The 13,312-nt window shown below is 37.9% G+C and overlaps 2 protein-coding genes across 2 annotated transcripts; one reads left to right on the forward strand and one right to left on the reverse strand.

The window, feature by feature from the left end:
• The first annotated feature begins 4,627 nt into the window (after positions 1-4,627).
• Positions 4,628-5,308, forward strand: LOC112015349 (uncharacterized mitochondrial protein AtMg00810-like). The gene has a single exon (XM_024047749.2). The coding sequence runs from the start codon at positions 4,628-4,630 to the stop codon at positions 5,306-5,308; it is 681 nt and encodes a 226-aa protein (XP_023903517.2).
• Positions 5,309-11,939: 6,631 nt separating this feature from the next.
• LOC112015343 (F-box/kelch-repeat protein At3g23880-like) lies at positions 11,940-13,040 on the reverse strand. Its single transcript, XM_024047737.2, has one exon. The coding sequence runs from the start codon at positions 13,038-13,040 to the stop codon at positions 11,940-11,942; it is 1,101 nt and encodes a 366-aa protein (XP_023903505.2).
• Between the last annotated feature and the right edge of the window lie 272 nt (positions 13,041-13,312).

Here is a 13,312-nt window from a genome sequence, read left to right on the forward strand (position 1 = left end):
AATCCAAGGATAATGAGGTCAATATGATTCATTAAAGGTAATAGTCATCATTCTCCCTGACACTAGTAACATACCTAGTTCTATTGAAGATTTCAGATGGTTTTGTGCCAAGGAGTGAAGGGGTCTATAATGGGAGGGTAATTAAGATGCACCGACATACTTTTCGAGATAATATATATGAATTGACTATGGTTTGTTCTTCAAGAATTCTCCAAAAAAAAAGGGCCTTATCAATTAAATTATGGTGTCAAAAATATCTCAAGAACCACTTCAACACAATGCTGTTTTTGCAAGAGTTGTTAATGTAAGATCCTACGCGTACCCTTTCTACCAGAAAAATGAAAAGATTGTATAGGAGTTGTTTAGAGAATTCACATCTGATTTCTACAAATTATTCTATTTTACCATCTTAAAAGCTACTTTATCTATTATACTATACCATTTTAAAATATACCCAACATCCCAAACTTTATCGCCACACTAGAACCATGCCGCCACCACTGCCATTGCCACGCCACCACCACCATATTGCAAACCCAAATCAGCCACCATCAATCACCCATCCCCACCACCACGACAACCTTTTACCACCACCATGAACCTGGCCCACAACACAATTGCAAACACAGTGAAACCCATCCTGGGATGGGTATTAGAAACTAAAGTTGTTTTGAAGCACAGATGCTTTGAAGCACAGAATGCAATTGTTCAGTTTCATTTTATTACTGCTACTTAAGCTACTTACCGTGTAAATAAATGATTTTGTATTAGGTGTATAGAACAGCATGTCATTTGTACATAAGAGGCTCAAAAAGCTTCTGTAGGTGTGCCCATGGGGGCAAAAAGCTCATCAGCAGTAGGGCTATATATGGAAAGAGGCTCAGGCTCATCCTAGAAGACAAGAAGAAGAAGATATGAAGATTAAGAATAACCTTTTGGGTGAATGAAGTAACCAAAAATGTATGGCAGACTAGACACATGTGAATGAAAAAAAAAAAAAAAAAAATGGGACAGGCAGCTGACGTGTCCTCCTTGTGCTTAGACTGCAAAGGAAAAGGAGGATAAGAGACAGAGTCAAAGTAAAAGTCAGCAAGCATGTCAAACTCAAATCTGCTGCAAAAATCAGTAATTACCTGCGGACAGGATTGGTACTTCTCTTTAGCAAATTTGACAGGCCTGCACTTCGCCAAATACTGGGCACAGCGCTCGAATAATAACTGCTGCAGAATGGTTCTGTGCACAGAGGAAGTGACTATGTGACAGGAGCTAGCCTGACTCTCGTCACTCCGCAGGATATCCAGTTGAACATATAGATCCCCAAAAACATGGGGGCCAGCGGTAGACTCACTCCAACAGATATTTTTATGGCCAAATGAAAATACAAAGGCTTTATGGCATAATGGGAATAGGACCCAAAGACAATCTTACAAAGCCAAAAAGCAAGAAAAGCAGCACGGCGAGCAACAGTAGAAAACTTGGAAGAAGAACTAACCCAGTAAGACAAGTTAGCATTTCCGGCCATCCTTTTCTTCAACTCCACTTCGATGGCTTCTTCTTCCGAGAAAAGCTTAATGGTGGCAAGATCAACATCACCAAGAATCAGCAAAAGTAGCTGATTAGCCACATCCTCAAAAGTAATTGTGAGTTCACTGCAAGAGAAAAGGAATGTGTGAGTGGTGGCACACCACCGACGAACCAAATGACGAAGGTTAGAGAGATCTTGGAAATTGGAAAGACTTCGAGATAGGACGACAGCCTTTAGAATACCGGCCTGCTGAAGCAAACCCATGAAACCCATGTCAGATAACTCGCTGTCAACCCACTCCTTCCAACCTAAGGCAGTGCCTGACCCAAACTCGAAATGGATGGGTACAGGAAGGGCGACGCCTTGACGAATGACCAAATCGAAGATGGAGGAAGACACTGGAGCCCAAGAAACATTGGGGTTTCATTGGCAGAGAGTGAGCCACACGCGGCCCAGCGGCGGCGACACATAATCTCCAGGGGCCTTGGGGAAGTATGGACTAATACTATACCAAGGATCGATCAGAGGGGCGCAGTCACTATCTAGGTCACACCGTGCCTCCTTCTCATCATAGTGGTCCGAATCGAAGCGCACGGCCTCTTCTTCTACTTCTTGTTCTACTAGAGGATCCGAAATGACCCCTTTCCCTTTACGGCGAGAAGAGGCTTGGGTTTTCACTAGTGCCATGGCGTGAGGACTTGATCAGAGTAAAAGGGAAATGGGTGTTCGAAAAGAGTAAAACAGTGAGGGAAGGAGAACCGGTAGGATATTTTAGAATAGAAGGAGTTTGTGTCTGTGTTGGGAAGGGACTCTCTTCTTAAATACCTGAGTTATTAATGCCGGTGTGAAAGGAGGCAACTGGTCAGCCATTGAGAAAAGAATGAAATTAATGAGGCGGCAGTTATGTTTTAAAGCAACTGCCATTTTAGGAAATTCGAAGAGTCACCACTGTTCACGGTAGGAAAAGAAATATATATATATATGAGAAGAACTCCCCAGTTTAAGAAAGCCCGCGAAGGAAAAGAAAGAAGGAGAGTGAATAAAAAGACAAGAAGGTCCTTCATTCACATATGAACTGCAAGAACACTCCATATGTTCAGGAGGCTAAATGTTAAGGGTCATTTTTGTAAAACAGGCCCAACTCAGCAAAGCAAGCAAATAGAAGTGGCAAGCATAGAATAAAACCATTAATCCCAAGCGGCAGGAATAATGGATCACAGGCCCATAACATGAACAAATAGGTCTTGAGAAAGCAAATAGACCCAAAGGGCCCAAAAAGAGAGAAATGGCACTTATGGGCAGTATATGGTATGGAAAAGTGAGAATGGGCCGCGGCAGGCCTAAGGCAATGTAAACAAAGAAAGTAGGGATTTATGGGAAGCCGATTAACCCCAATGATAAGAATGAAGAAATTGGGCCGGGAAAGCCTAATCAAGTTAGTAAAAGCCCATGGGAATGCAGAGTTAGTAAATGGGCCGAGGAAATCCAAAGGAAGTAAATGGGCTGCAGGCCCAAGGGAGAAAGAAAAGGACACTAGAGCCCATAAATAAGAACACCAGTGGCCATATTAAGCCACTGGGGGAAAGAATGGAACGACAGGCCTGAAAAAAGGCCCAGCATAAGCAAATCACCACGGCAGGAAATGCCAAGTGATGTGGTAGGAAGTCAAGGTAATTAAGAAGTGGGCTGAAAGAAATAAGAAGCCCAGTACCACGTAAAGTCCAGCCCCTAGAGGGAACAGTGAATTATGCAAACGACCCACGTAAAAGAACAGAAAAGCGTGGCAGACTGTACAAACAAAGCTCCAGGTCACGGCAAACGCATGAGCAGCAGACAGATTTTGAACATACATAACAAGAAGGCACGCGCAAGACCCAGGCACCACCAGCCTGTACCCAGCCAATATGAGACGTGGTTGGGCCATGGGTCAGAGGTAAGAGGTAAAGAGGGGTGTGATTTGGTGGTCGGGAGAGGGGAAAAGATCTATTTCGTAGTTCCTGCCTAAGCTCTTTTGGGGAATACGTCCTGCTAGGATGACAAACCACCCAAAAGAGGCAACATTGAGGGAGGAACCGTTGGGTGCATGCCAAAAAGAGAGAGAAAAAGCATTTACGCCATGCTAGGAGAAGATGCCACAGCGAACTAACAAATAACACAAACCTACCTTTGTCTGGCGAGGGTGAGCGGTACATAGACGAGCCTCTAGGTGGTCGGCAAGTACTCCCAGACTAGACAAAGGCAATTAAAAGGGTAAAATAGTAAAATTCGATAATGGCAGGCCCTATAAAAGGACCCTTGCCGTGCCCTGTAAAGAGGATCGAAAAACAGAGGTATTATGAAGTAAAAGAAAAAACAAAAGAAAAAGAAAGGAAAGAAGAAAAGATAAGAGAGAAAATGAAAAACAAAGAAAAGAAGCATAATGGGCATGCACCAGTAGGTCGGTTCCCTTCTCTCCCCCTCAAAATCCCACTCTCTGGAAGACGATTAAACAATAGTAATTCTTTTGGGCACTAATCATTTAGGTCCGATTCCCTCAAAGTCATTAATCCCCGCGGTAGGATATCTTCCTGGGAGATTAGTTTCATTGAGAGGAAGCGTTCTTCCTCTTTGGTCTTTGCCATTACAGACCCAAACTTAACTTGATATCACTTCTTTGATTAATTCATATTGTCATTTAATCTTTCACTCCTTTTGTAAAGCTATTATTATTAGTGTAATTGTCATAAAAATAGAGATTATTTGGTTATTTTCCATCAAGGAAAGAACACTATATCTGATCTTCTTTCGTTATTATATCTGCCTGCCGTAACCTATTAAAAAACAGCTCTGCCTACCGTAAGTACTCTCCTGGTAGACGATGCCAGTTTTGCACACAAGCTGGTCCAAAGTGAGTTACAGTTGGGCCGGTCTCAAATCTCCTACTTAGAATATCCGAGCCCATCACTGCAGGAGGCAGCCCAACCCAAAGCATAATACAAAAAAAGGCCCCTACAACAGGCAAGCAGAAAATGGTTTGCAAAGTTGTCTTCTACAATTGTTGATCAAGGTTTTGTTCAATCCAAGGTAGATTACTCTGTCTTTACAAGGATTAAGGGAGGTTCTATGATCATCATCCTTGTTTATGTTGATGATATTCTTATTGCCAGTAATGATGTGGATGCTGTGAATGTGTTTAAGCAATTTCTAGACAGCAAGTTCAAGCTCAAAGATTTGGGGACTTTGAAGTATTTCCTAGGTCTTGAGGTAGCAAGAACTTCAAATGGAATTTCCTTGTGTCATAGAAAGTATACTCTTGATTTTCTATCTGATGCTGGTATGTTAGCTTGTAAGCCAACAAGCATTCCTATGAACCAATTAGCCAAGTTTAGCAGTTCAATTGGTGATGCAGTCCCTGATGCTTCATTGTATAGAAGGTTAATAGGGAGACTTCTCTATTTGACATTGACTAGGCCTGACATTTGCTATTCAATCCATAAATTAAGTCAGTTCATAAGCTCACCTAAAGTACCTCATCTTCAAGCTGTATACAGAGTTCTCAAATATTTGAAGTGCACACCAGGCAAAGGGTTGTTCCTGTCTGCAAGATCAGAATTGCAATTGAAATGCTACTGTGATTCTGACTGGGTAGCCTACCCTGACACCAGAAGGTCAATCACAGGGTTTTGTGTGTTTTTAGGAGATTCACTAATCTCTTGGAAGAGTAAAAAGCAGCAAGTAGTGTCAAGATCCACTGCTGAGTCCGAGTATAGATCAATGGCAACAGTCACTAGTGAGATGGTTTAGCTTATTGCTTTGTTCAAAACCTTTGGTTTAAACCACACTCAACCTGCTTTTCTCTATTGTGATAGTAAAGCAGCTCTTTATATTGCTGCCAATCCTGTGTATCATGAACGAACAAAGCATATTGAGATAAACTGCCATTTCATTCGAGAAAAGATTGAAGATGGGGTCATTAAAACATTTCATGTTCCTACACGACACCAGATTGCAGATTTCTTTACGAAAGCTTTAGGCCAAAAATAGTTCTCTCACTTGCTTTCCAAGATGAACTTAATCAACATATATGGTTCATCTTGAGGGGAAGTATTAGAAGCTAAAGCTGGTCTGAAGCACAGATGGTTTGAAGCACAGAATGCAATTATTCAGTTTCATTTTATTATTGCTGCTTAAGCTACTTACCGTGTAAATAAATGATTTTGTATTAGGCGTATAGAACGGCATGTTGTTTGTACATAAGAGTAGGTTTATTAGTTACATTAGTAGTGACAATTGTCATGATTAGATTGGATAGGTTAGTTTTTCTATTATGTAGCTTGTAGTTTACCACTCCTCTGCTCCTCCTATATATAAGAAATAGAGCAGATATTTAATATATACAAAATCATTCTCTCAAGCTTTGTAATGTTCATTTTCTCTTTGTATTTCTTCAATTCCTCCATTGATGAACCTTTGAGCTTGGGTTTGATTTCAACAATGGGTTTAACAACCAAGACGGCAACCCCCACCTCCACCACCATCAATCACCCACCACCATGGCAACCCTCCCACCACCACCACTACATCAGTCATAAACCCAACCACACCCACACTCATCAAACCCATGACCAAATCCAATTTTATAAACTCACACCACGCCAATCTTGCCGCAACAACAACCACTCTGCCCACCTCACCAACACATCAACACACCCACCACCTCACGAAACCCACCACCCATTACACCACCATGGAAACAACCCACCCCACCACCACTGAAACCCACCTCACTTCAGTACCCAACCAAAACTGAAACCTATTTCCAAAACTGATATTTACCTAAAATTGAAACCCAACCGATCTGAAGGGGTTGTCTCCATGTCGATCTGAGAGAGAGAGAGAGAGGAAGAAAGTGTTCTCGTTTGAAAAGGAGAGAGCAAAACGATTTGAGGAGAAGGAAGAGAGAGAAAGATAAATGAAATAATGAGGAGACAGAGAGAGAGTGTAGATTGAAGAAAAATTAGGAAATAAACATTATTTTATTATACAATCTTGCTTGTGCCATCTTAGATATAGAATGGTACTGTAGCAAGATTGTAAAATTTTTGCAATTGCAAGATCGGATAATGCCTGTTTTTTGTGGTTTGATGCTAAAATTTAGCATATTATGCCTTTTGCAAGGCTGGATACTAATGCTCTTACAAGGGAAAATTGTTGGAGACAAGGGGAAATTTGACCAAGCAAAAGCTCATTTCCCAATATCTTACCAATCCTATGGTTGATAAAGTTTTAGATGAACTAACCGAGTTCACTAATGTGTAATTTGTTATTAGTTTACTCTAATATTTCAATATTTTTTGTCAATAATCTTGTAACTCAACTGGTTAGTAGAAATATCTAAGGGTTCAAATCCCCTCAAACCAACTATTGATATATAAAAAATTATTTCAATAATTTTCCTATTGTAATCTTTATTATTTATAGACAAAATAGAAAGGCAATAAGAGTAGTATAGTGATTTGAAGTAGTATATGTGTGTGTTTATAAATTTGAAAATTGCATGATATAGTGGTTACTATAAATATGGCATATTTCATGCCTGCTCAATAATACAAATATCATTTTGATAAAATTATAAATAAATAAAAATAAATATTCTTTAAATTTTTTTTTTTTTTTTTTTTTACATTCTTGATTGTGTTACTATATATGTGTGTGTGTGTGTATTTATATATATTTTGGCTTTATTAAAATTGTCGCCAAAACAACTAAATTTGAGCAAGAGTACCATATTTCAAAACAATTGTTTTGAACATTTAAAAAAAAAAATCAATTGTTTCAAGTATAAATCTTTAAAATGACATTAAAATTTCATTATGCTTAAATAATTAATGCACCACTTAAAATAATTAATATAAAAAAATAAACATATTTATCCTATTAGTAATATTTCTAATTACATAGAATAAATTTTGCAAGTTGGTTGCCCACACCCCCCCCCCCCCCACACACACACACACATATGATTAAGATAAATTTTAGTGAATTCTCAAATATTTAATTTTTGATAGCTTTTGTGTTAATGATTGTCAAAGCAGCTAAACATGAAAAAAAAAATGTTTTAGATCTATTAGTAGTATTCCAAATATAAAAAAAATAATAAAAAAAAAATCCTATGTAGAGTTTATAAAAATAATCATTAAATTCCTTAAATATAAATAATTAATGTACAATTATATAGAAAATTAATATATGTATTTACTCTATTGACTAATTTAATACTAATACTTTGATATAATGCAAACTTTTGTTGATGTAAAAGCCTAAATAAAATAAAATAAAATAAAATAAAAAAATCTCAAGAAATGTGCCACGTGACACAACCTCGTGCTCTCCCATAGAAGGTTTCTGCTTATATATATATATGATTGATTGATGATGTGGTGCAAGGATTTTTCCCAAATTAGATTTAAGACTCGGTTATCATTAAATTAGGATGAAGGGAGCTGATCACATCCATAAAATTGTGTTTAATTCATGAGAATATCAATGAGTTTTTAGTATGTCCTTCGAACTCACAAATGCATTCTCAACTTTCTTTTTCTTTTTCTTTTTCTTTTTTCTGTCTTTTTCTTTTTTTGGAGAGAGAGAGAGAGAGTTTCAGTCCGCTCTTAATGAGAGCTTTTTATCATCAAACCAAACACCAATCGATTTTTGGTGTAAGCAAAAATTAAACCTCAGATCTCTTATTCAACCATTAGAGATTTTACTAGTTGAGCTTAGAACCCACCATTCTTCACCTTTCAAAGCATAATGAATGCAACATTTAGACCATTCTTATAGGAAGTTTGTATTAGTCTTTTTTATTTATTTATGATATTTTGGTCTATAGTACCTGTTTAGATACCATTTGCTGCATTTTAATCAACCCCTAGTAGTTTTGCGAAAAAAAATCCTTATATGCAAAATAATTCAGTTCAATTGTGAAGAGAAATAATATTTTAGACATCATTTCTAGGTCAAGGGTTAGAATTGATTCAAAGAAAATTGAGTCTATGTTGAATTTGCATGTTCCTAGTTAGTCCTTAAGAGGTTTATTGGGTTTACTGCGCATTGCAAGAATTTTATTAAGGGCTTGTTTGGATTGAGGGGGAAGAAAGGGGAAGTGAAGTAGAGTAAAGTAGAATTGGCTGAAAATGGGCTAATTTTGAGTCAATTCTTATCTACTTAACTTTACTCCCCCTCAATCCAACCAGGCCATAAAAGAATAAGAGTTATGGACAATTAGCCAGCCCTTTGACTAAACTCTTGAGGAAGAATGCCTTTCATTGGGATGCATCAACTCAGATAGCATTTGACAAGCTTTTAAGGCAACAGTGGCTAATCCATTAGTAATTGCTTTACCAAATTTCTTTAACATTGCTTATAAATGTGATGTTAGTTGTCATGGTCTTGGTCTGTGTTGATGCGAGAAGGGAGACCATAATTCTATCTATGAAAAGGAGCTATTGTTCTTAGCGGTGGCAATGAAGAAATGGAACCCATACTTATCAGGACAACCTTTTTCCTAATTAGAACTAAACAATGATTCTTGAAATTCTTGCTTGATGAAAAAGTGACCACTCTAGCTCAACAGTAATGGATGGCTAAACTAATGGCTAAACTAATTGATATTTTAATGTAAGAAAACTCAAAGTATATTCATTATATTTGTTTATCTTTAACGATTTTTTGCATAAGCCATTTTCTTTTTCTTTTTTTCTTTTTTTTCAAGTTCAAAATTCCACTTATGAATGAAAAGATTTTTAGTAGTTAGATAGACACCTAGTACAATTTACATAAATTTATGTTATTATATAATTATACCAAAATTTTATTGCTTATTACTTAAATTTTGTGAAGGAAGATAAATTAGTACATAAAGAATTGGAAGGGTAGGAAACAAGGTATCAAAAAGAATGTGGGAGAGTGTAATACATCTCCAAGGAAAAAATAGAGAATTTGGCTCCTATGGGACTATTACAACCACTACCTATTCGGCTATTCCGGAGCTACCTTGGTTTGATATCTCCAAGGATTTCATTGAGCGGTTACCTAAATCCCAACACTTTGATGTCACCTTTGTAGTGGTAGACAGACTAAGCAAAATGTGCACAGTTCAGACCCCTCCCACGCCCTTTTATTGCTGCAAAAGTAGCTTCCTTATTCAGGTAGCATGTTATTAACTCCATGGTTTACCTGGGTCCACAATGAGTGACAGGGACCGGACATTCATTGGTCATTTTTGGAGGTAGCCCTTCAACCTCCAAGGAACCACCTTGGCCTTGTCATCAGCTTACCATTCATAAACTGATAGTCAAACTGAGGTAGTAAATAATGGGCTGAAGTAGTATCATAGATGCTATGCAGAGGAGTAGTCTAAGCAATAGTCATTTTTGGCTTGCTTTGGCTGAATTTTGGTACAATTCCAGTTTTCATACATCTATCCAAACAAGTCCATTTGAGGCACTTTATAGTTAAACTCCTCCAAAACTCTTGCAATACATTCCTGGAACTTCTAAATTGGAGGCATCTGATGATCATCTCGGGTATAGAGCAGTGGCTTTAGGCATTGCTTAAGCAGATTTTGGTTGCAGCTCAAGAGAGGAACAATCTCCAAACTGACAAACATAGGACAGAGAGAGAGTTCCAAGTGGGGGGTTGAGTTGTCCTAAGACTTCTTCCCTATGGACAGAAGTCTATGGCCATCAGAGCTAATCTCAAGCTTTCTTCATGGTTTTATGGGCCATTCAAATTCTCCGAAAGTTGGCCAGGTTGCCTACAAGCTGGACTTTCCTCCTCAATCAAGACTTCATGTCTTCCATGTTTCTTTTTTGAAACCAAAGTTGGGAGCTAATATACTGCTATTACTTACTTTGCCTTTAGTAGATTCAAAATATTCTCTCTATCCTGAACCTCAAGCTATTCTTCAAAGTAGAGTGAAAAAAACTCAACAGTAGATTTCAACTAAAGTAATTGTCCATAAGAAAGATGCTCCTGCTGAGAATACTATTTGGAAAATGTTGTATACCCTTCACGAGCAAAATCCCCACCTTGTGGGCAAGGTGCTATAAAGGGGTAGGTATAGCAGGGAAGCTCAGTTATTGCTTCATTGACTAATGATCTACTTGATGGGCTAATGATAAGTGGTTATATCTCATTCGATGAACACTGCTGAGCTAAGCTGGCTAAGCAAGTGGATAGTTGTTGGTTAATAAGTAAACACAGGAGTGCACCCAATTGTGCAGCCAAGCACTTATGCAGTCATTGACATGATGCAAGGGAGCTTCAGTACAAAGTGTTGTATTTGATCATTGGTGCATATGGCAGCTGTATTCGTTACTCATATAGTAATGATGTTACCAGTTAGTGTCCTATTTAAGTAGTTCGAGCTGTAGTTGAGTTTGTTAGCAAGGCTGCCTTCCATTTGGCTGTTGTAAAGGAACAACGCAATGCATATATGCATGTATACTTGTCATTGATTCCCTGTAAAGGGCATGTGAAATTATACTTGGAGGGTGACTCCCTCAAACCGAACAACATATCACTACATTTCCACCATTCATTCTCTTAATTCACATCCTACTTTTATTAGACACATTCCATTGCCACCATTGATTACAATGGTTCACTGCATCAATGAATACAAGAAGTCACAAAGGAGATATTAGAAAAGAAAAAACTTAGCAATATTACAGATTTAGACTTGGTTCTTTTCTTGATCTTGAGATGAGATTTGTTAAGAAGATTTGTTCTCATCTTTATCTTGTGTATACTGCTGGAAAATTAACAGATTGAGGGCCCAAAAAAAGAGGAGTATTGAAAAATAAATTTTTTGAGTTGCAGTACATGAGAAAGGTATGCCCAGCTAACAAAGGGACATAACAAAGATTGGGACCTGCAGTAGCAAAACGAAGAAGGTCAACCAAGCGTTCAGGGAACCAGATTAGACATGCTTTCTAAGCATCAATTTGGGCCCAAATATGTGCAATTTTCTGCACAATGCTTGAGCAGAAGATGCGTGACTACTATATCTTACATGTGAACTTATATTATTACTTTTACATCCATACATTAGGAGTTGGGGCTGCCTCTGGACTCACCTGTTCATTCTGTTATCATGAGGGAGAATCAAAATCAAGAATAAGCTCCTTATTATCTGCGAAAGAATTATGTGCATTCACTTCTTAATTCAGCACTGTGCTTACTGCTTACCAAATGGGATCTGTTTCTGTTTAATAAGATCTATTAGTTTTCTACATCAAAAGCAATATTTTTAGGTCTAGAACAAATGGAAAGAAAACACAACATATAAAGAATCATTTAGTCACTAATACAAAAATAACTTGTCAATATGCATGAATTTGAAACAGATGACTGCCTTGCTAGAAACTCTATCTTAATAATCCTCGGAGTCTATCACATCAAATAAATTTAAGCTCTCCATAAAATTATCGGTATAAATCACATCTTCAGCTGTAGTTGGAATGTCAAGAACTTTTTCATTTAAACTCTCAAGGTCAAATGAAAAGATCTGTGAATGACTCTTTTCCATCAGAAGTTCACCTTTACCTGTGCAACCATAGAACCTTTTAACTCCTTTGATTGGCACACTTATTTTAGTCCAAGACTCAACCACGCCGTACTCCCTCATCACCCACATGTGGCATATGTTGCAATTGAAAACAATCAAAGCCAACGATCCCTTGAACACAATAAGACATTTAGAATGTTGAAAAAACCCTTCAAAACAGTTCTGAGGCAACATTATCTTATGAAATCTCTCCTCATCCACATCAAAGGACAATATGAAGCGAAAAAAGCCACCTTGGGCCAAAAAGTGCATAGCTCCATTAAAAAATAAAGAGGGTGATTCAGATATATCCCGAATAAATGACCTATAATCCACAGATACTACAAACCTTCTCCACGAACCTGTACTCAATGTGTAAACTTCAGCCTCGGCTCCATCGGCCCCATACAACAATTCGCGTTGAAAACACACAAGTCTGAGAATCTTGAAGTCATTGTTTTGAAGATGATACGCAAATCCAAGAGTGACACCAGCAAAACCTACGTTATTGACAGTAGCAGCTATCGTAATTTTTCTAATACTAGGATTCCACACATATATTATCTGATAAGAGTCGTCCATGCTACCAGTGAAGCAAAATAAGCCATTACAGAAGCCAACTATATGGTCATGAATAGAGGGGATTTCAAAACTACATACCCGGCTCAAACTGCGACCGTTATTGCAAACAACTATATGCGATTCTTTGACGCCATATGAAAGATTTTCCTTGTATAGGAGATAACCATTGTGACTGTTATTCGATAAAGATTTGGCTTGGTTGAATTTATAGTTTGTAGTAATGAAAATAGGGTCAGTGAATATGAAGTTCCAAGATTTGGAAACACACCTGAATCGGATTATAGATTTCACTGGCAGCTGAGTGAAGATGTTGTACGCAACCTCGGCCGGGATATGCTGGGACATCATCGTCAGTGGTTCTATTAGTATTACGTACGAACACAAAGGAACTGATCACAGATTTGGGTTTCCGAATTATGATCTGCGATGTGTTAAGGGAATTCTGATCTTCACCGCTTCACGTTGCGAGCTCTCTTTACTTCTATTTAAGGCGTAAGGACTCTACAGTTTAGTTTGGCTACGCAATGCTATGCTGAATAAACCAAAATTTGTTTTAAGTGGGCTTTCTCGAAACAAACCAAATTCCTAATGACTTTATCGCGGAGAAAAAGTATTTT

Source organism: Quercus suber, unplaced genomic scaffold (assembly GCF_002906115.3).
Source record: "Quercus suber isolate HL8 unplaced genomic scaffold, Cork oak 2.0 scaffold_15, whole genome shotgun sequence".
NCBI lineage: Eukaryota > Viridiplantae > Streptophyta > Magnoliopsida > Fagales > Fagaceae > Quercus > Quercus suber.